The 23955-nt window shown below is 37.1% G+C and overlaps 1 protein-coding gene across 2 annotated transcripts in view; it reads left to right on the top strand.

The window, feature by feature from the left end:
• Nucleotides 1-23955, top strand: part of STRIP1 (striatin interacting protein 1) — a 102251-nt gene that overhangs the window by 17357 nt on the left and 60939 nt on the right. The window contains exons 1-7 of one of the 2 annotated variants that reach the window (XM_053706787.1): nucleotides 7025-7234; nucleotides 10532-10601; nucleotides 15457-15531; nucleotides 15925-16059; nucleotides 18315-18435; nucleotides 19017-19085; nucleotides 19193-19299. In XM_053706787.1, the coding sequence (XP_053562762.1) occupies nucleotides 7109-7234; nucleotides 10532-10601; nucleotides 15457-15531; nucleotides 15925-16059; nucleotides 18315-18435; nucleotides 19017-19085; nucleotides 19193-19299 (703 nt within the window). In that variant the 5' untranslated portion in view covers nucleotides 7025-7108. Of the gene's footprint in view, nucleotides 1-7024; nucleotides 7235-10531; nucleotides 10602-15456; nucleotides 15532-15924; nucleotides 16060-18314; nucleotides 18436-19016; nucleotides 19086-19192; nucleotides 19300-23955 lie in introns of those variants that run through there. The other variant, XM_053706788.1, reaches the window with a different exon arrangement.

The raw sequence follows: 23955 nt of genomic DNA on the forward strand, positions 1-23955 counted from the left end.
AAGCAGAGTGGTCAGACAGAGTTCAATTTCAGTATGGCAATCCAGCATACAGTAACACAGCACCCAGGAGCACACGAAGCAACACCTATACTTGGGCAGTGTATGTAAGTACCGCAGGTACTTACATAGGCGTCGATTCGTGCCAAGCAGCTCAAAGGATCCGGCTTCAGAGGAAGAGATGTGCAGCGATGACGTCATCTCCGCACATTCTCACAGGAACCGCCGCGTCCCTGGCAACAGCCAGGGCGGCGTGACAGATGTATGATGTGGCTTAGCAGGATTGTAGGGCTAGTGGTTTGATCTGACTTATGTAGCTGACTGAGGGGCTGCAGGGCCAGAGAGGTCTATTATAGACGTGACAAAAGGGTTAGAGCCAGATCTATTGTAGCTATGTGGCTGATGGATGGGCTGCAGAGCAATGGGTCTGATCTGATGTAGGTAAATGGGTCTGATCTGATGTAGGTATGTGGCTGACAAAGTTGTTGTAGGTCCAGAGATCTGAACTGAGGTTTGATGTAGGTTTGTACTGCAGAGCCAGAAGTCTGATCCGATGTGACTGACTGAGGAAAAATTATTGTTCAGATCTGATGTATGTGGCTGACAGAGGGGCTGCAAGACCAGTGGTGTGATCTTGAGTCTGACATGGGTATATAGCTGACCTAGGGGAAGTAGGACCTTAAGGTTTCATGTAGGCAAGTGGCTGACAGAAGGGCTCCATGGCATTAGGGTTTGATATGGTGTGGCTATGTGGCTCATAGCAGCTGCAGGTCTCTGACCTGATGAGCGTATGTGGCTGATAGAGAAACAACAGTGCTGGAATCTGATATTATGTTGGCATGTGGCAGGCAGAGTGGCTGCAGGACCAGGTGTCTAATCTTATTTGTGTAGACAAAAGAGAACCTACGTGCAAGCTGTGTCAGTTGATTCAATGTTGAATATGCAATCCCAAAGTCTCAGGGAAAATAATCCAAGTAGCAGACAGGAAAAGACTGAACAATAACCCTGATCCTTTCAATCAAATGAAGTGGCTAATAAACAGCTGAAGTTCCCTTGGAACACAAGGTGTCGGAGGGTTGTGATGTCTGATGACACATGTAAATATTGTGCGTTATATCGATAACGTGTTAAGTGAGGAAGTAAGGGCACACACCTCTATGGTCGAGTGTCTACAATGAGCTCACCTTAACTCCACTGGCCATATATCTTCCCTCGTCGAGCCGACTCTCTGCGTCACACGTGACCACAACTGGTCCTCCTTGTCATGCCCTACCTGAGTGCACAATCAGCTGTGTAAGCCACTAGTATGATTCGCTTGGATATCAGGAACCACCTCTGGGACTTGAAATTGCGGCTTTAATGAATCAAAATAAATGGAGTGTCCCAGAGTGAAATAAATTATTATATTCTTTATTAAACTTCAGACATAAAACAACAACAAAGTTGTGGGTATGTCACATGAAAAGTTGACGCGTTTCGGCTGTATGCCATAGTCCTAGCTCAACTTCATGTTAGCACACCCCTTCATATAAAACATATAGTAAATTCCTATTGGTTAAAAAACAAATGAATATACCTGCAATAATTACGGTCAGAGAGAAGTAGATTGGGTGCAGGATAATGTGCATGCAGTTCAATACTTCATATCAAAATATATGGATCAATTTATCATTTCTTTCACTAGGTTCTACAAGAGCATACTAACAGCACTCAACCCCAAAATCCATAATGCAAACATTTTAAATATATAAACATATACAACCATATGACATCCTTACTGGAGTCACCGCTTATCATGGTCACAGAAACATGTTATAGATCAAATGTAACAGATAGACAGATTACGAGTTTTGCGTTATGGCTGGCTTGCAAATAACTTGCAAGTTATTTTCACCGCTCACCTTTCATAGCGCTGCTATTACAGGTTTGCAAAAAAACGGCTTGTGTGGGTGATATGGTTGCGTTGAGCTCCAAACCGCACTCAAATACAAGCGGTGCTTTGACGTGCTTGTGCACGATTTCCCCATAGACATCAAAGGGGAGAGCTGGCTAAAAAAAGCCTGACACCTGCAAATGCAACGCAGCCCCATTGATGTCTATGTGGAAAGAAAATGTATGTTTACACCTAACACCCTAACATAAACCCTGAGTCTAAACACCCCTAATCTGCCGCCCCCGACAACGCCGGCACCTACATTACACTAAATAACCCCTAATCTGCCGCCCCAATGTCGTCACCGCCACCTACCTACACTTATTAACCCCTAATCTGCTGCCCCCGTCACCTACATAAATTTATTAATCCCTAATCTGCCGTCCCCAATGTCGCCGCTGCAACTATACTAAAGTTATTAACCCCTAAACCTCTGGCCTCCCACATCACTAACACTAAATAAATATATTAACCCCTAACGTAACCCTAAGTCTAACCCTAACGTAACCCTAACACCCCCTAACTTAAATATAATTAAAATAAATCTAAATAAAACCTACTATTAATAACTAACTAATTCCTATTTAAAACTAAATACATACTTACCTGTAAAATAAACCCTAAGCTAGCTACAATATAACTAATAGTTACATTGTAGCTATCTTAGGTTTTATTTTTATTTCACAGCTAAGTTTGTATTTATTTTAACTAGCTAGACTAGTTAGTAAATAGTTATTAACTATTTACTATCTACCTAGTTAAGATAAATACAAATTTACCTGTAAAATAAAACCTAACCTGCCTCACACTAAAACCTAACATTACAATAAAATTAAATAAATTAAATTAACAAAATACAATTATCTAAAGTACAAAAAATAATAAACACTAAATTACACAAAATAAAAAAAGAAATGATCAAATAATAAAAACGAATTACTCCTAATCTAATAGCCCTATCAAAATAAAAAAGCCCCCCCAAAATAAAAAAATAAAACCCTACCCTACACTAAACTGCCAATGGCCCTTAAAAGGGCCTTTTGCAGGTCATTGCCCCAAAGAAATCAGCTTTTTTACCTGTAAAAAAAAAATACAAACAACCCACCACCCACACAACCAAACCCCCCAAATAAAATCCTATCTAAATAAACCTAAGCTCCCCATTGCCGTGAAAAGGGCATTTGGATGGGCATTGCCCTTAAAAGGGCATTTAGCTCTTTTACATTGCCCAAACCCCTAAGCTAAAAATAAAACCCACCCAATAAACCCTTAAAGAAACCTAACACTAACCCCCGACGATCCACTTACAGTTTTTGAAGACCAGACATCCATCCTCATCCAGGCGGCGAAGTCTTCATCCAAGCGGGCAGAAGTCTTCATCCAGATGGCATCTTCTATCTTCATGAGGATATTTTAATATGTTTTCTTACAATCTCACATACTTGAGAATATTGGTCACTATAAGCAGTAATGAAAATTATAATTTTTCCGAAGGGATTTTCTTTTTTCTTTTTTAAGAGCTCTCCTCTATTTATTGATGATACAGTATTTCTGATGCCTGTAACCATTGATTTACTATACCCTCTTGATCTCAATCTATTTGTCATGAAATCTGCCTGTCTTTCATAGCATATAGTGTCAGTTTTCTGCGTGCCCTAACAAATGGGCCCTTTGTTATGGCTCTAAACACTCGCTTGGGGTGATTGCTTTTATCATGTAAAAAATAATTTCCTGATATGGGTTTAGGGTATAGATCTGTCTTAACATGACCTCCCAACCTGTCATTAACTCCACAAAGTAAGACATCCAAATAACTAACTTGATGTTTCTGATATTCATATGTGAAAGAGATGCCTATCTCACTGGAATGAATGAATTTCACAAACTGTTTTGCCGTGTCTTTCCCACCCTTCCAAATGAAAATTAGATAGTCTATAAATCTTTTATAAAAAATTATGTTCTGATTGTATACGTTTTCATCACCATAGATGTGGGACAGTTCCCACCAACCCATAAAAAGGTTGGTGTAAGAGGTGGCAAACTTGCCCCCATTGCTGTCCCACATCTTTGGAGATAAAAGAAATTGCCAAACCTGAAATAGTTGTGGGTTAATAAAAAACAGGTAACTCTCAGTATATATTCACAACTGTCCTCATCATATAGTTAAGACCTTGTCAAAAAGAATCGTAGTGCCTCTAGTCCCTTGTCATGTGGAATGGAAGAGTATAGGGCCTTAACATAAACTGTTAACCAATAATCATTTTCTAACCATTGTTGTTTCTGTAATAATCCCAACAGATGATTGGTGTCCCTTAGATAACTAGTAAGGTCTTCTACCATTGGCTGGAGTATAGTATCCAGCCACTGGAAGAGACGTTCTGACATAGAACTGATCCCACTCACTATAGGTCGACCTTCAACATTTACCAGGGACTTGTGGACCTTAGATAAGTGGTTAAAAATTGGTATAACCAAGTGTTCTACATATAGGAAAGCACAGGTGGACTCATCCAAGTAACCTTTATCCAAACCATTATCTAACAAACCTTTTAGTTCTCTTTGGAACCAAGTAGTCGGATCCGACATCAGGGGTATTTATTGTTCTCTATCCTCAAGTTGCCTGAGGGCTTCTGCTATAAAATGATCTCTACTCATAACTACTACAGATTCTCCCTTGTCAGCAGCCCGTATTACCAAATCTTTATTCCTTCTCAAATTATCTAAGGTGTTTTTTTTCCCTTTTTTGTTTAAAGTGTGTCTACTAAGGCTTAGCTTGTGGTACTCAACCAATTTTGTTAGATCATTCTCAATTCTTCTCTGAAATGTCTCTATGATATTACCCATATTTTGGATCTGATAAAAGGTGGATTTTTCTTTAAAGAAAGGAAACTTTCCCCCTTTGGGTATATTCGTTGACCCTTCCTGATATATTTCTTCCAATCTAAGCCGATCACGCTCCTCCCCAAACGTTTGTGCAGATGGAGATAATCTAACATTCTCAAGAGAGGGTGCAGGGTCTGGGCTGGCTTCTCTCTTGTAAAATTTATGAAGAGTAATGTTCCTGATCAATCTGTTGACATCTATCAAAGTATTAAACTGATTGAACCCTGTAGAAGGAACAAAGCCTAATCTCAAACTTAGCACCCTCATTTCCATATCTGACAGGGGATAACTGGAAAGGTTGCTAACATTGTCTACCCTTCTGGTCTTTTTGGGTGTATGTGAAAAACCTTATCCAGCTCCTCACCACTAGGTCCTGTGTCAGGTGATTAATGTACTGTGTCCCTGTTAGTTTGATACTTGCTTCTTATGTTTCTACTGTAGTCATTCTTTAAAATGGGCTGGGTAGAAAAAGATCTATCTTTGGGTCTCACTACTTGCACCATAGCACCATGTGGCCCTTTATGGGTCCTATTATCCATTTTATTAATATTTTGAGTGTTGTGTGAAGTTTGTGTCGTATGGAAGTTGTTCCCCTGTATTAACTATATCCCATCTGTCCTCTTCCCCTCCTGAACCTGAGAACTCCTCAGTTGACTGCTTCAGTCTGATCTTATTTATAACAGGGTGTATCCATGCCAAGAGAGGAATGATCTGATGTGGGTATGAGGCTTCTAGAGCATCTGAACGGCTTTTCGGGTGTCTGATCTGTCAGATTTGGATATGTGGTTAAAAGAGGGGCAATATTCCATAGGTCTGATCTGGTGCAGGACAAGAGGTGTAATCTAATAGGACCATGTAGAGGTGTGGATTGGTAGTCGAAAGAGGGGCTGCAGGCATTTGGGTCTGAGCTAAACTCTTATGCAGGCATGTGGCTAAGAGGGATTGTAAAATCATGAGGTCTAATGTGGATATGAGGAATAAAGAGAGATTGCAGGGTCAGGGGTCAGATTTGTGGGCTTGATATGTGGACAACTATTTTCCTACTTGTACTGCACCCCTGTGTCTTTCCTTTAAGGGACATAAAAGTATGTTTAAGTAGGACATCGATCAATCATCCTGATCTTGTGAGATCCCTGTTCCACATTTCACAAGAATACTACATGCATTAAAAAAATCATTTTATGAACCAAACATGGCATTGAAGTTTCCCCATTTAGATGATGTTTACATTTTAATGTTCTCCATTTTAGAGCTCATAAGAAAGCTGGTAACACATATTGTGAATCGCCATGGTATAAACAGTTATAAAAGCGATGCACTTTGCTAGAAATAATTTAAAAGTGGATCCCGGGAGAGGCGACTTTTCGATAAAATGCAAGGAAGCTCCGGTTACTATATTTCTGTAACAACTGTAACATACATATATAATTATGAGCGAGTCTTGCCATTTATAGTGAATTAGCCAGCCAATGAACTGTCTTACGCGAGCCGCCGGTGTCTTAAATTAATCCCTCTACCATAGGCATTTGTATACTACGTCACTTCCGGTGACGTTTTATCAGCTGGTGGAGGTTTGTGGCGCTCACTGCGCATGCGCTAGAGGCCCAAACTCCTTACATCAGCTGATGCGAAGATTCAAAGAATGATGTGGCACGCGCACGTTACTGGTTACAAAATCCCAATGAACGTGTTTGTTCATTGGATTTTGTAACCAGAAAGGGTCGCAGAATATGTACACCGCGGTCAACTGTTACTAAATACACACACCATGTACTAGTGACAATTTTCACATATTCACTGTTCATATATATATATATATATATATATATATATATATATATATATATATATATATATATATATAACACTATATATATATATATATACTATATATATATATATATACTATATATAAATATATATATATACTATATATTCATATATCTTCAATACAATGTCAGTACCGTTTCTGGTTACAAAATCCAATGACACGCCGCTTGTTCATTGGGATTTTGTAACCAGTAACGTGCGCGTGCCACATAATTCCTCATCAGCTGTTGTAAGGAGTTTGGGCCTCTAGCGCATGCGCAGTGAGCGCCACAAGCCTCCACCAGCTGACAAAGTGACGAGGTATACACATTCCTACGGGTAGAGGCATAACTTTAGAACACCTGAAGTCGAAGGTAGCACAACGAGCTCTGGTAAGGTATACACCAAACTCGCGATTCCTAGTTGACAGCTGGTGGTAGTAATGATCGCGAGAGTTTGACTTCTCGTGGGCGTCACCGGCAGAAGATGGAGGCCGCTGGGGCTTTCCCTGTCAATAACAAAATGAGAACTGGAGCTGGTGGCATTGTACCAGGGGGGCCTCAGCCGGGAAAGGGCAGGGAGTACAACCGCAATCAGCGCAAGGACTCCGAGGTCAGGGCTCGTTATATTGTGTAAACATGCACTCACTATAAACGATTGAATATAATGTATACAATTAAATGTAAGCAGAACGTTATGTTATTAATACAGTAATTATAAATATATTATTCCATACCTAAGGAGGGGCATTTGCTTTCATAAAATGGTCTTCTAATAGTCTGATGACTTTGTTTTCATTAATGTTCATCCTCCTGAAATGTTTATAAAGAAGTTGTATCTATTCTTGTCTTATTGTGATCCTTTTCACCTCCTGCCTGACAAAACTGTATTGCTGGCTTAGGATAAAAATGCTACCTTGTTCGTTTTTATAGTAAATTAAAGCACAAGCAATTAAATGTTCAAATAAGGTTCTACTCAAATAGTACTGTAACTATAAACAGTGAGGCTTGATACTGTATATACATTCACTATAATCCAATCCATGCTCTATTATTCTGTGTTCTTCACAGAAAATGTTGCCAGCTGGGTGGCATTATGAAGAAGCTGGGTAAGGGCAGCGTAGTACTTTGCAATATTATAACATTTTCTTTTATTTATAAATGTTTATATTTTAGTTGGTTGGTTAGTCAGCCTGATGTGTGCCCATTAAAGGCCAGATTACAAGTGGCGTGCGAGCGAAAAGGGGTTTGTTGCAGGTGTTTGTTCGTGTCGAGTTTATTGTTTGTATTACAATTTGAAAGTAAACGCGAGCGCAATGGCAATTTGCGCTAGAATGAATACCGCATCCTCAGAGCTCTGGATAACTGTTTTGCGAAACAAAAAAGTATCACAAAATACATTACAAAGTAAGTGCAGTTAAACTCATAAAAACACTAATAAAAATTATATAATAAAAAAAAGTTGTACAAAAAAGTTATAAGGGCTCAGATTTGTGGTGTCAGGAACTTTAACATAGAGATACATGCGTATACATGTCTAAATATGTATGTGTGTGTATATATAATGTATTTATATGTGTGTATATATGTATTTACAGACATATAAACACATAAATATACATTGCGGTTAAAGTGATGGTAAATAATGCAAATGTCGACAACGGTTTTTGACATAAAGTATATTAATATCTGTAGTCTCTCTCTATTTTTAAAAAAATAATATTGCTTTATTTAGATATATACTTACTTTGTATCATCCTCCGGCATAGTTAGGCTTCGACCCCCCCCCCTTCTACTTCCAGTACGATAGTTTGTCCGTGGATGCTCCGTATCAAAAGAACTGTAGGCATTGCCAGTATGCTAAGAAGCAGCATGACTTCGTTAACGCATGCGCAGAAGATTAGGTTTTTTTTCTCAGTGATACATGCCAAAATGCCACTAATATGATTTCATGAAGGGAAACAAAATCATAAAAAAATAATCTAAGTCTCGAGGCTGCTGGAGCATGCTATAGAAAAGGAGCTGTTTCAACTCAAATACTGAAGTAAGCTTGCAAATTAAACATTTTTGTGAATTAAACTACTAATATTTTTTAATTTTACATAGGATGTTAAAGAGTACTCCTTGTGAATTTACCATCAAAAAACATTTATGCAATATTCATATTTAATAAAGTGTTACACTTTGTATTTACTGTAAATATTTTACATTCCAATGTTCTGCACATAGCAGAATATGCTCCTCTCTCCCAAAATACCATCATATATGTAGAAATATGTATTTATTAATAAATAGAAGATATACTTCTATTTGAACAACATTGGAATGTTAAATTTTCATATTTTCATGCTGGGTTAGCGCACTTAAGAATATGTGATCGGGTTTGCGGGTAAGTAGGGTGTTAGGTTTTTTGCACTTTTAAATACCGATCCACTTCTTTTGTCTCTAGATAAATTTTGAATATTTGTTTCTATGTCCTATGTGTATAAAAGGTATTATCTAAGCTTCACATTTGCAATTTGGTTCCACACTTATTAGTTGTTACATTCACTATCAATGAGGCATTTATCAAAAGCTGAAGTTATGTTTATAAAGTACTATTGAAAACATTGATGAACAATTAGTATCCATCAAAGTACCACTTGTGAAGCCCCCTGCAATAAAAATATCTATATGGGGGTTTTAAAACTAAAATAATTGTACATTAAACAGAGAAAAGTGACAGATTAGGACTGTAAAGGATGGTGAAGATTGAGTGCAGGTATTTGTTTCAGGCCTGTCAAAAATGTGCCTAATGTATCCTGGGACAACCATTCGGATTGGATTCGTAAAGTCCATCAATTGAACGCGGTTACTGGTGACATTTTTAAATGAGACCTACCTTTTTTTTTTTACATAGAGTGTAATGCTGTCTGCTGGCTATGTTTTACACAGGTTTTCTTTAAAGAGACAGTCAACACCAGAATTTTTGTTAAAAAGAAAAAATAATCCCTTTATTACCCATTCCCCAGTTTTGCATAACCAACACAGTTATAATAATACATGTTTTACCTCTGTAATTACTGTGTAGCTTCTGCTGACTGCCCCCTTATTTCAGTTCTTTGGACAGACTTGCATTTTAGCCAATCAGAGCTCACTCCTAGGTCACTTCACGTGCATGCCCTCAATGTTATCTATATGAAACACATGAACTAATGTCCTCTAGTGGTCAAAATGCACTCAGATTAGAGGCAGTCTTCAAGGTCTAAGAAATAAGCATATGAACCTCCTAGGTTTAGCTTTTAACTAAGAATACCAAGAGTACAAAGCAAAATTGGTAATAAAAGTAAATTGGAAAGTTGTTTAAAATTACAAGCCCTATTTAAATCATGAAATATTTTTTTTTTACTTTTCTGTCCCTTTAATAAATCTGTTCTAAGAAATTGGTGGTGCTGCTCCTTAAAAGTAATTTGGGAAGTTGTTTAAAATTACATGCCCTATTTAAATCATGAAAGTTTTTTTTTTGGACTTGACTGTCCCTTCAACCTACTTTCAGAATAGGTTGGGATACCACAGGGGTGAAAAACAGCTATTTCAAATGCAGAAATAAAGTAAAAAGAGCTATTTGTAAACAATTTAATACACTCCAGCAGGTAAAATGTATCATTGAAAACAAATTAAAGTGGAGAATAATTTTAAGTTAAACTGTCCCTTTTAATAGCCTGATTTATAAATAAACATAAATAAATGAATTATACTAATAATAAAATAGTAATAATTCTAATGTGATCCTCCCATAGGATAACCTAGATCCATAAAACATGTGATACGCTTCATGTGCATTGTATTTGCATGTTTATATCCAGTGTATGCAATGTTGCAGTTAATTTAATCCATGAGGAATAACAAAATTATACACTTCTTGTTCCAGGGTTACTCAGAGTCTCCAGATCTAGAATTTGTGTATGCCGATGCGGATAAATGGGCAGCTGAACTGTCAGGTAAGTGCTTGCTTAGAGTCTACTATTCTCTTTTTTATTTTATTTTTATTATTGGATGCTAGTTTAGGTGGGTGTTATGTATGTATCATTTAATAAGCAAATATTTTGGTGAATGCACCATATACTGTATCAGGTGGATAAAATTTATTTTTTTCTACAAACACACAAGTATAACTAAGCAATATTATTTCGTTTTTGGGGGCCTTGACATGATATCTTTACAAAGAAAACAAATCAAACAAAGAACATGGTTTGTGATGTAAATGAAACTGTTAATTAATTTGCATCTTAGTTTATTGGTAACTTAAAATATTAAAGTGGATGTAGTATATGTGCGCTAGCAGCTACAGGGTGAAAGGTGTGGGGATAAATAAGATGATAATAATATGATATTAGACTAATATTGGTGGGACAATTGGTAAGTATTACAGAAGATTAAATATAATTAAAATGCATAGAAATGCATAAAAATGTTTAAAATAAGATATTATGAATGAACGGTCATCATATAACACTTTATAGCAAGTTCCTCTAACAATTCAATATTGTTTAAAACATTGTATACTCAAAAGCAGTAAAAAATAGCAATTGATATAAAATGATACAAAGTGCTAGTGCCTAATACATGAGTACAAATACACTTCTAGTACGGTTTACCTTTGATAGTAACAAACATACAAAACTAAGTCACTCCAAAGACAACAAGTGATAACCAATGTTCAATCACCCATTGGGTGTTCGGACAAAAAAGGCAAGCTTATAATGTATTTCAAAATTATAGCATAAACTGTTCTGGGTTTATTGCCAAATAGTACAGGTCGCCTCTATGGTCCTCTGATATTGTCTTCTGTTATGTAGTCACTTTTATGGCCGGATTAATATTACTCTGTAACACACGGACGAGCTCTACACCTATGTGCCTACCTTGTATATAGAGTACGTTGGTTCTTGTAGTCGGTAGCTTACCGTATTGGAGCCGTAGCACAAGTGTCTATACAGCTCTATCTGTTGTTTCCTGGATGATCCCATCACAGCAACGTGTCAAGCAAGGGCCAATCCTGGATTGGCAATGCGTAGTGAGTCAGAGGCCAATCTTGGAGTTACGATGCGGAATGTAGTTCTGTTATACTGAAGAATCTTACTTTGCGCAGAGAATTAGCAACTGGTCTTGGGAAAAAAAGAGTCCTTGTAGAATCGGAAACAATCCTTTGCTGTTCTTTGAAGTTGTCCAAATATTCAACATATACTGTCATCAATAACGCGTTTCGCTGTATTCCATGGCTTTATCAAGATGATAAAGCCGTGGCATATGGTGAAACGCGTTGATGGTGACAGTATATGTTGAATATTTGGACAACTTCAAAGAACAGCAAAGGATTGCTTCCGATTCTACAAGGACTCTGACTCACTATGCATTGCCACTCCAGGATTGGCCCTTGATTCAAACACGTGGCTGTGACGGGATCATCCAGGAAACAATGGATAGAGCTGTATAGACACTTGTGCTACGACTCCAATACGGTAAGCTACCGACTTCAAGAACCAACGTACTCTATATACAAGGTAGGCACATAAAGGTGTACAGCCCGTCCGTGTGTTACAGAGTAATATTAATCCGGCCATAAAAGTGACTAAATATCAGAAGACTTAATATCAGAGGACCATAGAGGCGATCTACACTATTTGACATACAAGCGATCTCTACTATTTGGCAATAAACCCAGAACAGTTTTTGCTATAATTTGGAAATACATTATAAGCTTGCCTTTTTTGTCTGAACACCCAATGAGTGATTGAACATTGGTTACCACTCGTCTTTGTAGTGACTTAGTTTTGTATGTTTGTTACTATCAAAGGTAAACCGTACTAGAAGTGTATTTGTACTCATATATTAGGCACTAGCACTTTGTATAAATTTATATCAATTGCTATTTTTTATTGCTTTTGAGTATACAATGTTTTAAACAATATTGAATTGTTAGAGTAACTTGCTTATATAAAGGGTTATATGATTACCGGTCATTCATAATATTTTATAAAAAAATTTTTTTAATGTAAAATGCTTTATTGAATGAACATATAAAACATTACATCCAAGATAATATACGCATACAGAGTCATTTTCAATGATGTAATTACAAACCAGAGTTGCTTCTACATAAGCCAAACTAACTAGGTATTGAATATTTTATAATTTTAATAATTTTTATGCATTTCTATGCGTTTTAATTAGAGGTTTAATAAATATTACTCTTCTGTAATACTTACCAATTGTCCTACCAATATTAGTCTTATTAATATCATATTATCATCTTATTTATCCCCACTCCTTTCACCCTGTAGCTGCCAGCGCACATATACTACATCCACCTTTTTAACTTTTTCTGTTTTTGGGAACAGATCGGTATAAGTGCAAGGGTGCTTACCAGTGCAACACTTAATCTATATCTCTTTACTTTACTGGTAACTTAGACTTGGTCCTGTAGCCTGATAATAAATGCTACAATCCAAAATCTTCCAGCACCTGTGCACCACAGAGGTGTGCCAGCTCCTAGGGTAAAGCACAATACCCCAAGAGTAATCACGAACAAAAGGAGCAGCACCATCAATTTCTTAGAACAGATTTATTAAAGGGACAGAAAAGTAAAAAAAAACTTTCATGATTTAAATAGGGCTTGTAATTTTAAACAACTTTCCAATTTACTTTTATTACCAATTTTGTTTTGTTCTTTTGGTATTCTTAGTTGAAAGCTAAATCTAGGAGGTTCATGTGCTAATTTCTTAGACCTTAAAGTGATGGTAAACTCTCCCCTTTTTAAAACCAGATCTGGAATGTAAGCGCTATTTTAGATAGAGTTTTATTCATCATGTGCAATGAAGATGCGCTATAACTTAGTTATTAATATAGATATGAAATTCAAATACCCCACGTTACACCACCCACTTCAAAAGTCAATTTTCCTGTCAGCTAAATGATTGAATTACTCTCCAATCAATGCTCTAGCTACAACAAAAGTGCCAGATTCGGAGAGCGCTGATTGGACAACAATTCAATCTGTTAGCTCACAGAAAATTTTACTTTTGAAGTGGGCGGAGGAGCATGCAGTATTTGAATTTCATATCTATAATAAAATGTAAGTTATAGTGCATCTTCATTACAGCTAATGAATTAAACTCCATCTAAAATAGCGCTTACATTCCAGATCTGATTTAAAAAAAGGGAGAGTTTACCATCACTTTAAAGACTGCCTCTAATCGGAAAGCATTTTGACAGTTTCTCACCACTAGAGGGCGTTAGTTCACGTGTTTCATATAGATAACATTGAGCTCCGGCACTTGAAGCTCCTAAGTACTGATTGGCTAAAAATGCATGTCTGTCAAAAGAACTGAAATAAGGGGGCAGTTTGCAGAGGCATAGATACAAGGTAATCACAGAGGTAAAAAGTATATTATTATAACTGTGTTGGTTATGCAAAATTGGGGAATGGGTAATAAAGGGATTATCTACCTTTTTTAAACAACAAAAATTCTGGTGTTTACTGTCCCTTTAAGCTTAACAGTTTAACCAGCCAGACCAAAAAATATGTTTCGGATCTAGTCCTTAAAGGGACACTGTACCCAATTTTTTTCTTTTGTAATTCAGAAAGAGCATGCAATTTTAAACAACTTTCTAATTTACTCCTATTATCAATTTTTCTTCATTCTCTTGCTATTATTTGAAAAAGAAGGCATCTAAGCTTTTTTTTTTTGGTTTTAGTACTCTGGACAGCACTTTTTTATTGGTGGATGAATTTCTCCACCAATCAGCAAGGACAACCCAGGTTGTTCACCAAAAATGGGCCGGCATTTAAACTTACATTCTTGCATTTCAAATAAAGATACCAAGAGAATGAAGAAAATTTGATAATAGGAGTAAATTAGAAAGTTGCTTAAAATGTCATGCTCAATCTGAATCACAAAAGAAAATGTTTGGGTACAGTGTCCCTTTAATCATGTATGAATATACCTGAGATCCTCACGCCTCAAAATCATCTAAACCACACCCCCTACCCACCTGACATACCCATAATCCTGACACCTAGTGGAATTACATATATTGTATTCACTAAACAGTATATTGAATTACTACAACAACACAGAATAACCATTAGGCTAAAGGAGTAAAAAATAATTTCTCATATAACAAAATACAGATAATCGTCATAAATATACACATTACAGACATAGGGAAAGATCAAACTCTCTATTCATTCCCTTGGGATACATAGTCCCAAGCTTACTGATCCAAAATGTCTCCCTAACTTTCATAATTTTACACCTATCTCCACCTCTCCTAGGGATTTTGACATGTTCTAAAATTTGAAACCTGAGCTGACTCAGATAAAAAGTGATTGGCAAAAGGTGCATCTGTTTTCTTGGTCCTAATGTCGCTCTTGTGTTGATTTATACGTTCACGGACAGTGCGGCTGATAATACTAGATATATTGTGTTTCCTATGAATTTTAGCAAGTTAACTAACTTAAAACTAGATTTAAAGGGTCGTTCTAATTTCCTTATAAAATGCACTAATTCTTAATGTAGTGTTACGTGTAAACAATCCACTTCCTCAGACCGTTTAAGGAACAGAGCTGTACCTTTAGAATAAAAGCAATTTTTACTAAGTCCAAATAAACAAGCAATGTGGGTTAACAGTGATATAGCAAAAGATGATTCTGTAAATCATGGACTGATCAATTTACTTTATATTTATGATAATTTAAATGTCGACTGCTGCTGTAGCTACTTGCACGTCATTGCTTTTAATCAAACATCTATACATATTTTTACATCCTTATATTTTCTGTTTACTGCACAGAGCTGTACAGTTACACAGAGGGCCCAGAATTCCATCTGAACAGGAAATGTTTTGAAGAAGACTTCCGATTGCATGGTAAAAAGGTTTTAAATCTTGTTATTATTTGTATTTGTGCTTTGTACATTGTGTGGCACATATGCAGTGCTGTAAACTAATTTCGGTTTAACATATTAGAATGTAAGCCCCAATAATTCAATTTAGCTCTTCCCATTACAAAAATGTATATAAACCACTGTAATCCTTATGATAGACGTATGTATATGCCAAAAATTCTGGAATGTTAAAAAAACCCATAAGTGCTAACCACTTAATTATATATTGTGACTCCTCTCAATATCAGGTTTTGTACGTCACAGTCCACTTGAAAAGCCGAGCAGAAGTATATTTTTAGACCATCTACTGTCTAGCATTTTTTGTAAAGTATGTGAGTACCATCCTAGGACTTGACAATCTGTGTTTTGCTATTAGTTCCAGATAAAAAATGGACAGAACTGGATGTGTCCCAGCAGCGGGCTTACACCATGCGGCTACTGGATGCGCTGGAGGTAACTGCCAGAGAGAAAAGGCTGAAGGTGGCCAGAGCTATTCTTTATGTAGCACAAGGTAAGTGACACGTAACTGAAGATTATTAACATGCTAAGTTTTAAGATTTCCATAGTCCATGTGTTCCATATAGATAACACTGTGCTCACTCCTGTGGAGTTATGTAGGAGTCAGCACTGATTGGCCTGAAATACAAGTCTGTCAAAAGAACTGAAATAAGGGGGCAGTCTGCAGAGGCTTAGATACAAGGTAATCACAGAGGTAAAATGTGTATTAATATAACCGTGTTGGTTATCCAAATCCGGAGATTGGCTAATAAAGGGATTATCTATCTGTTTAAACAATTACAATTCTGGAGAAGACCGTCCCTTTAATCTTACACATTCTAGGATATACTGGCCGACTCATTGGGTCTATGTTTATCTGCTTCATAATCTTGGTTTCTATTTGATTTTATAAGCTAGCCAGGGAATAGAAAGTGAACCTGACATTCTCTAGATGCCATGGAAAAAATGCTAATGTATTTGTACATTTTGTGGGTCACCTGTTCCTTGAAAAAGAGTATTGATACCCAAACCCTTTTATAGGAGTAAACCAATATGTCCTGAGAAAGAGAAGTTCTTGAGCAGTGAGTGCTAGCATGTGCATTGGGATTGTAAAGATGCTCCTAATTGTCAATATCTGTTAAATTCAGGTGTGATTTATGAGTTACATGAAGTTGTAGTGCACTCCACCTTGAGATGACTTAGCTTTTGAGGGGGAATTCATTAGGAAAACAAGTCTAAGATGCAGTTAAAGGGATAGGAAAGTGCATGATTCAGATAGAGCATGTCATTTTAAGACACTTTTTAAATTCCCTTCTATTTTTTTCAAATGTGCTGCATTCTTTTGGTATCCCTTGTTGAAAAAGAATATGCACATATCCGATACTAGTAGAAGCTAGCTGCTGATTGGTGCCTGCACACATTTGTCTCTTGTGATTGACTAACTCTGATTTGTCTCATGCATCTGGAGTTTCTTTTTTGTTTAGCAAAATATGACTTCCATCCTATCACCTTTTTTTCTTTCTATTTTCTGGCTTGCCTCATCTCCCATTGCTACAAGTTTCACCTCTTTTACAAGGAATTTCATTTTTCTAATTTCATTGGTCAAAATAGTCCAGCTGCACTTCAAGGGGTGATAAGATTAAAAAAAAAGAAATAAAATATTTTACTGAAACACTGATTATACATAAGGTTAGTTTTAAACTTTACACCAACTTACAAAAGGTAAGAATGTGTATTATTCCTTTAGAATATTTATTTTAATCTTATAATACCTTGAGTGTGTATTTTCCATTTTTGTTCTCGACCTTTGAACTACATTCTGTGATATTGTGAGTAATGTAGTCTGCGGCGTGTTTGCTATGCACCATGTTTCTATAATCCTCCTTTTTTTAGGGTGTTTAGTTATGTAGTCTTATTTCTTCATGTCTGGTTACTCCCACTTCAGATGACATCTCCCCATGTTGTACAATTTGCTTAGGTGCCACGATGATCTTTCCTGTGTGTTTTTGACATTTTTCTGCCATGTTCATATTTGTGTATAAATGCCTATCCTTCATTGCTATCCATAGGTAAAATATATCTTTCTATTAAAGGAATAGTCTAGTCAAAATTAAACTTTCATGATTCAGATAGAGCTTGCAATTTCAAACTTTCTTTTTACTCCTATTATCAATTTCTATTCATCCTCTTGCTATCTTTATTTGAAAATGTAAGCATAGGAGCCGGCCCATTTTTAGTTCACACCTGGGTAGCACTTTCTGATTGGTGTCTAAATGTAGCCACCAATCAGCAAGCACTACTCGGTTGCTGAACCAAAAATGGTGCACGTATATAATAATAATTTAAATATTTATTATAGTTATTTAACTAAAACATATAGGTTTAACTCTCATTTTTACTGCTTGCCCCTCCCTCCTCATGCTTAGCTCCTTGTGCAGATCTATTCCACTCCAAACAATCTTCTATTCATTGGACTTCGTGAAATCAAATAGAACTAACTTTGAATATCAAATGGTGGTAGATATATTTTTTTTTTTTCTGGCAAATTCCAAAGTTAGTTTAATTTATCTTCCCCTGTGTCATGTGACAGCTATCACATAATGCATTTTCCTCAAAAAGCATTTTACTAAAAAAATAAAATCCGATATTTTATTTGTTTCATTTTTTTAATTATTTATTTGAAATAATTGATATTTATACACCCACGGTGATAACTTCTCCGGAATTAACGCTATAATCTATGGGTCTATATGTTTAATTCTTATCTAGGAACATTTGGAGAGTGCAGCTCAGAGGCAGAGGTTCAGTCCCTGATGCGACACAACATCTTCCTACTACTGGAAGCCGGTACATTCAGTGCTCTCGTGGAGCTTCTCAACATGGAGGTTGAGTGAGTAATATATTTAGCTATAGTGTCGTCATACATCAGAACTGAGTGACATAAATGTATTCTTCCCATACAGATTAAGACCTTAAAGGGACATTAAACACTAAATACACGCTAGATAGAATGATACATTCAAAGAAAAGATTAGTCCATGACTAACATGTAGATGTATTTTTTAAAGTTTCATTAATTGTTTAAAAAGTGACAAAATAAGTGTAAAGTTTTAGTGTCTATAAAACACTGGGAGCTGCCATGTTGTAACTTGTGTTACCTTCTCTGCTGTGGCCAATTAGGGACCATTATAAATAGGTCACTAGAGTGTGCAGCCAATGGTTGTGCTGGATTTAACAGTGTGCGGCACTTCCATTTCTAACAGGAACTGAAAAGCTCACAATTTCAGAATGGAATTACAGGCAAAGAGGACAAAATAAATAATGAAAGTATATTGCAGAGTTGTTTTATATATACAATTTATCATTTTATATTGCCATCTCAAAGTGTTTAATGTCCCTTTAAGTAAAATCTATATGAAGGTTAAGTAAGTTGTAATATATTGATTATTCTTTCATTCTCATTGTTTGAAGAAACAGTGCAGCTTGCAGCAACGCGGTGAGGAAACCAGCAATCTCTCTTGCAGACAGCACAGATCTACGGTTAGTATTTCTTTGTAATACTTTTCCAGACTCCAAGCTCAAAAATCTATCCCTTTGTTCTCCTCCATAAATGTTACTTAACAGTCTCTATGTATTGTTCCATGTAGTGTTCTGCTGAATATTATGTATCTGATTGTTGACACATTGCGTGAGGAGGAAGAAGGAGACAGTGAGGAATGGAAAGTTATGCGGCAGACGTTTCGTGCAGAGCTGGGTAAGTGACCTGACACAGACTAGAATATTTTATACAATGTCTAAATTTTTTATACCCTTTTAATATTGGCAGAATTTGTTTAACCTCGACAGGACACAGCAAGTGAGCCATTTTTCTCTTCTTTTTTTTTTTTTTTTTTTTTAAATTTTAGAGGAATATAATCTCTGACAGTTGGCCAACCCAAGAAAGATACGCAGAGAGCCCCAGTTTATGCTGACATTATTGTTTAAGAACAATGAAAAGAAAGTCCCAGTTTAAGCTGACATTATTATTTAAGAACAATGAAAATAAAGTCCCACTTTTCCATTTTCTGTCCGTTTGGGACCAAGGCTATTTTTACATTTTTGCGGTGTTTGTGTTTAGCTGTAATTTTCCTCTTACTCATTTACTGTACCCACACATATTATATACCGTTTTTCTCGCCACTAAATGGACTTTCTAAAGATACCATTATTTTCATCATATCTTATAATTTACTATAAAAAAAATTATAAAATATGAGGACAAATGGAAAAAAAACACACTTTTTCTAACTTTGACCCCCAAAATCTGTTACATATCTACAACCACCAAAAAACACCCATGCTAAATATTTTCTAAATTTTGTCCTGAGTTTAGAAATACCAAATGTTTACATGTTCTTTGCTTTTTTTGCAAGTTATAGGGCCATAAATACAAGTAGCACTTTGCGATTTCCAAACCACTTTTTTCCAAAATTAGCGCTAGTTACATTAGAACACTAATATCTTTCAGGAATCCCTGAATATCCCTTGACATGTATATATTTTTTTTAGTAGACATCCCAAAGTATTGATCTAGGCCAATTTTGGTATATTTCATGCCACTATTTCACCGCCAAATGCGATCAAATACAAAAAATCGTTCACTTTTTCACAAATTTTTTCACAAACTTTCGGTTTCTCACTGAAATTATTTACAAACAACTTGTGCAATTATGGCATAAATGGTTGTAAATTCTTCTCTGGGATCCCCTTTGTTCAGAAATAGCAGACATATATGGCTTTGGCGTTGCTTTTTGGTTATTAGAAGGCCGCTAAATGCCACTGCGCACCACAAGTGTATTATGCCCAGCAGTTAAGGGGTTAATTAGGGAGCTTTTAGGGAGCTTGTAGGGTTAATTTTAGCTTTAGTGTAGTAGACAACCCCAAGTATTGATCTAGGCCAATTTTGGTATATTTCATGCCACCATTTCACCGCCAAATGCGATCAAATTGAAAAAAAAAGTTAAATTTTTCACAATTTTAGGTTTCTCACTGAAATAATTTACAAACAGCTTGTGCAATTATGGCACAAATGGTTGTAAATACTTGTCTGGGATCCCCTTTGTTCAGAAATAGCAGACATATATGACTTTGGCGTTGCTTTCTGGTAATTAGAAGGCCGCTAAATCCTGCTGCGCCTCACACGTGTATTATGGCTAGCAGTGAAGGGGTTAATTAGGGAGTTTGTAGGGAGCTTGCAGGGTTAATTTTAGCTTTAGTGTAGAGATCAGCCTCCCACCTGACACATCCCACCCCCTGATCCCTCCCAAACAGCTCCCTTCCCTCCCCCACCCCACAATTGTCCCCGCCATCTTAAGTACTGGCAGAAAGTCTGCCAGTACTAAAATAAAAGGGTTTTTTTAAAAAAAAAAAAAAATTTTTTTTTTAGCATATTTACATATGCTACTGTGTAGGATCCCCCCTTAGCCACAAACCTCCCTGATTCCCCCCCCCCCCCCCAAAACCGCTCTCTAACCCTCCCCTCTGCCTCATTGGGGGCCATCTTGGGTACTGGCAGCTGTCTGCCAGTACCCAGTTTGCAAAAAAAAAGTGCTTTTTTTTGTTTGTTTGGTTTTTTTCTGTAGTGTAGCTTCCCCCCCCCCCACAGACAACCCCCACCACCTTGCTGATCGTTTTTTTGTTTTTTTTACTTTTTAGACATTTTTAAAAAAAAATTTAATTAATGCATTTTCTGTAGCGTAGCAGTTCCCACCCGCTCCCTCCCCGTGCACGCACCCGCTCCCGGGCACGCGCGCACCCCCGGTCATCCCCGCCCACGATCCCGCCCCCCTCCACATCACTAGGGCCATCGATGGCCGCCTCCCGGTCCGGCTCCCACCCACCAACGCAGTGAGCCACCGATCTCCGGTGCAGAGAGGGCCACAGAGTGTCTCTCTCTGCACCGGATGGCTTACAAAGGTTATTGCAGGATGCCTCCATATCGAGGCATCACTGCAATAACCGGAAAGCAGCTGGAAGCGAGCAGGATCGCTTCCAGCTGCTTTCCACACCGAGGACGTGCAGGGTACGTCCTCAGGCGTTAACTGCCTTTTTTTTGAGGACGTACCCTGCACGTCCTCAGTCGTTAAGGGGTTAAGAACATGGCAAGTATACTGTTCACTGTCTGAAAGAAAATCTGCATGAGCATAAAATTACTCAAAAAGCAAGTAAGCACGATACCATTCTATGTAACGTTCACTTGCAACTTCCTGTGCTGAGGTGCTGGCCAGAACAGTGAGGCTAATGCCTATTAAAGGACCAGCAGTATCACTTAGTCTGAACTTCAAATGAGTAGTAGATTTTGTTTTGACAAATTTCAAAGTTATGTCTATTTCCACTACTCCTGTACCATGTGACAGCCATCAGCCAATAATAAATGCATATACGTATGTTCTGTGAAGTCTTGCACACGCTCAGTAGCATCTGGTGACTCAAAAAGTGTAAATATAAAAAGACTGAGCACATTTTGTTAATGGAAGTAAATTGGAAAGTTGTTTAAAATTGCATGCTGTATCTGAATCATGACAGTTTAATTTTGACTTGAGTGCCCCTTTAAGTTAGGTGCCCATCTTAAACAAAGCTCTCTCTAGTGCAACGAAACAGGAAACAAGTGTGCACAATACAAGCAAATGTGGACAGATTTATTTGTTACAGAGTTGCCAGACTTTTTAGTGCTATGATGTTTTTTCTAAAGCAGGGGTATCAAACTCAAATTACCTGGGGGCCACTGGACAAGTTTTCTTCTCACATAGGGACCGTTTGCAAAATTTCAAACTACGTACTGACAAATACTTTCCAGTGTTTGCTCTGAGTTAGATGAGCCAAGTAAGTTAAATGTTGAGACCCTAACAGTAGCCTGGAGATGGGCATCCGTTAAAAAAAATAATCACTTGTCCACCTCTCTTGAAATTTCCTCTGCTCAGCATCAACTTTTCTTTTAGATTTAAAAACTGACATTATGGAGTATTACAGAGTCAGAGAAGGTCATCCCCTGCCAAATGTAATTTGCTGTTTTTCACGTCCTCTCTTGACAGCACTTTGTACAATGCAAACTAAGGAGACAATTAAATAAAAAAAATAATATATATATATATATATATATATCTGTATATTCATTTTATTTAATTAAAAAAAAATCAGTTTGCCCCTTTTCCTGCTCACCTTTTTTTTGCAGGGAAGGGGCTAAATCCCTGGTGGTCCAATGAGGGGTTAAAATGGTTAAAAATTAATCCCTGGTATTCATGTTGGGGGAGCAATTGGTCTGTACCTCTGGCTGGTGCGGGCCATACTAATCACTTCTTCCGGCCGGCACTTATAGATGAGAGTCAGAGTGCAGGCTGTGTTCTGACTCCCGCTTAGCACCGACATTGTGAGGGAGCAGTTACACTGGCTGCATCCAGCACAGGTGCAGAGCACACTGCTCCTCTACTGGACCACCAGGGATTAATGTTTAACGGTTTTAACCCCTCATTGGACCACCAGTGAATACTTTTTATTTAATATATTGCTTGTTCAACCTAAGGCCTTAAACGGACATGAAACCTAAGATTTTTTTCTTTCATGATTTAGAGCATGCAATTTTAAACAAATTTCCAATTTACTGCTATTATCTAATTTGCTTCATTCATATCCTTTGTTGAAAAGCATATCTAAATAGGACCAGTAGCTGCTGATTGTTGGCTGCACATAGATGCTTTGTGGATTGCTTAAGTGTGTGTGTGTGTGTGTGTGTGTATTAAATAATAGAATTTTATTGGAATGTTGTTTAAAAATGTATTCTCTGTCTGAATCATGAAAGAAACCTTTTGAGTTTCATGTCCCTTTAAGTTAGCATGGACTCTGACCAGGCCCAGATGCCACGACCTACCAGGAAATTTCCCAGTATCCTGGTGGGCCTGTCCTGAGTGCCACATGGCCACATATAATCCGTTTGAGAGCCGGTACTTTGAGACCCTTTCTGTAAAGCATTGCTAAAGATGTGTCCCATTCAGTATCCAGATCCCACAGTATTTAAAAAATAAAACCTACTATTAAACAATCACATAGAGACACTATCATTGCAAGTTAAAGTTAAATAGATAACGTTCATTCATAATTAAAGTGACAGGTGTAGATGAGTGATGCACAATTTTAATGCATACAAACAAAAAGAAGAGAGGGCACCTCCTGGTGCAAAAAATCACTCGGATCAAATATATAAGTAACCGCATGAATCAATATATACTCACAAATGTGGCAGCACCAATACGTGCATATTCTACTGCTCATTTTAAATTCAAACTAAGTGCTATTACATTATCGTTTTATAGTGTAATGGTCAGTTATTCAGTTCTACTGTATTTTGTGGTCTTTTTTAATTTTGACTTTCTGTCCC

This window comes from Bombina bombina, chromosome 3 (assembly GCF_027579735.1).
Source record: "Bombina bombina isolate aBomBom1 chromosome 3, aBomBom1.pri, whole genome shotgun sequence".
Lineage (NCBI taxonomy): Eukaryota > Metazoa > Chordata > Amphibia > Anura > Bombinatoridae > Bombina > Bombina bombina.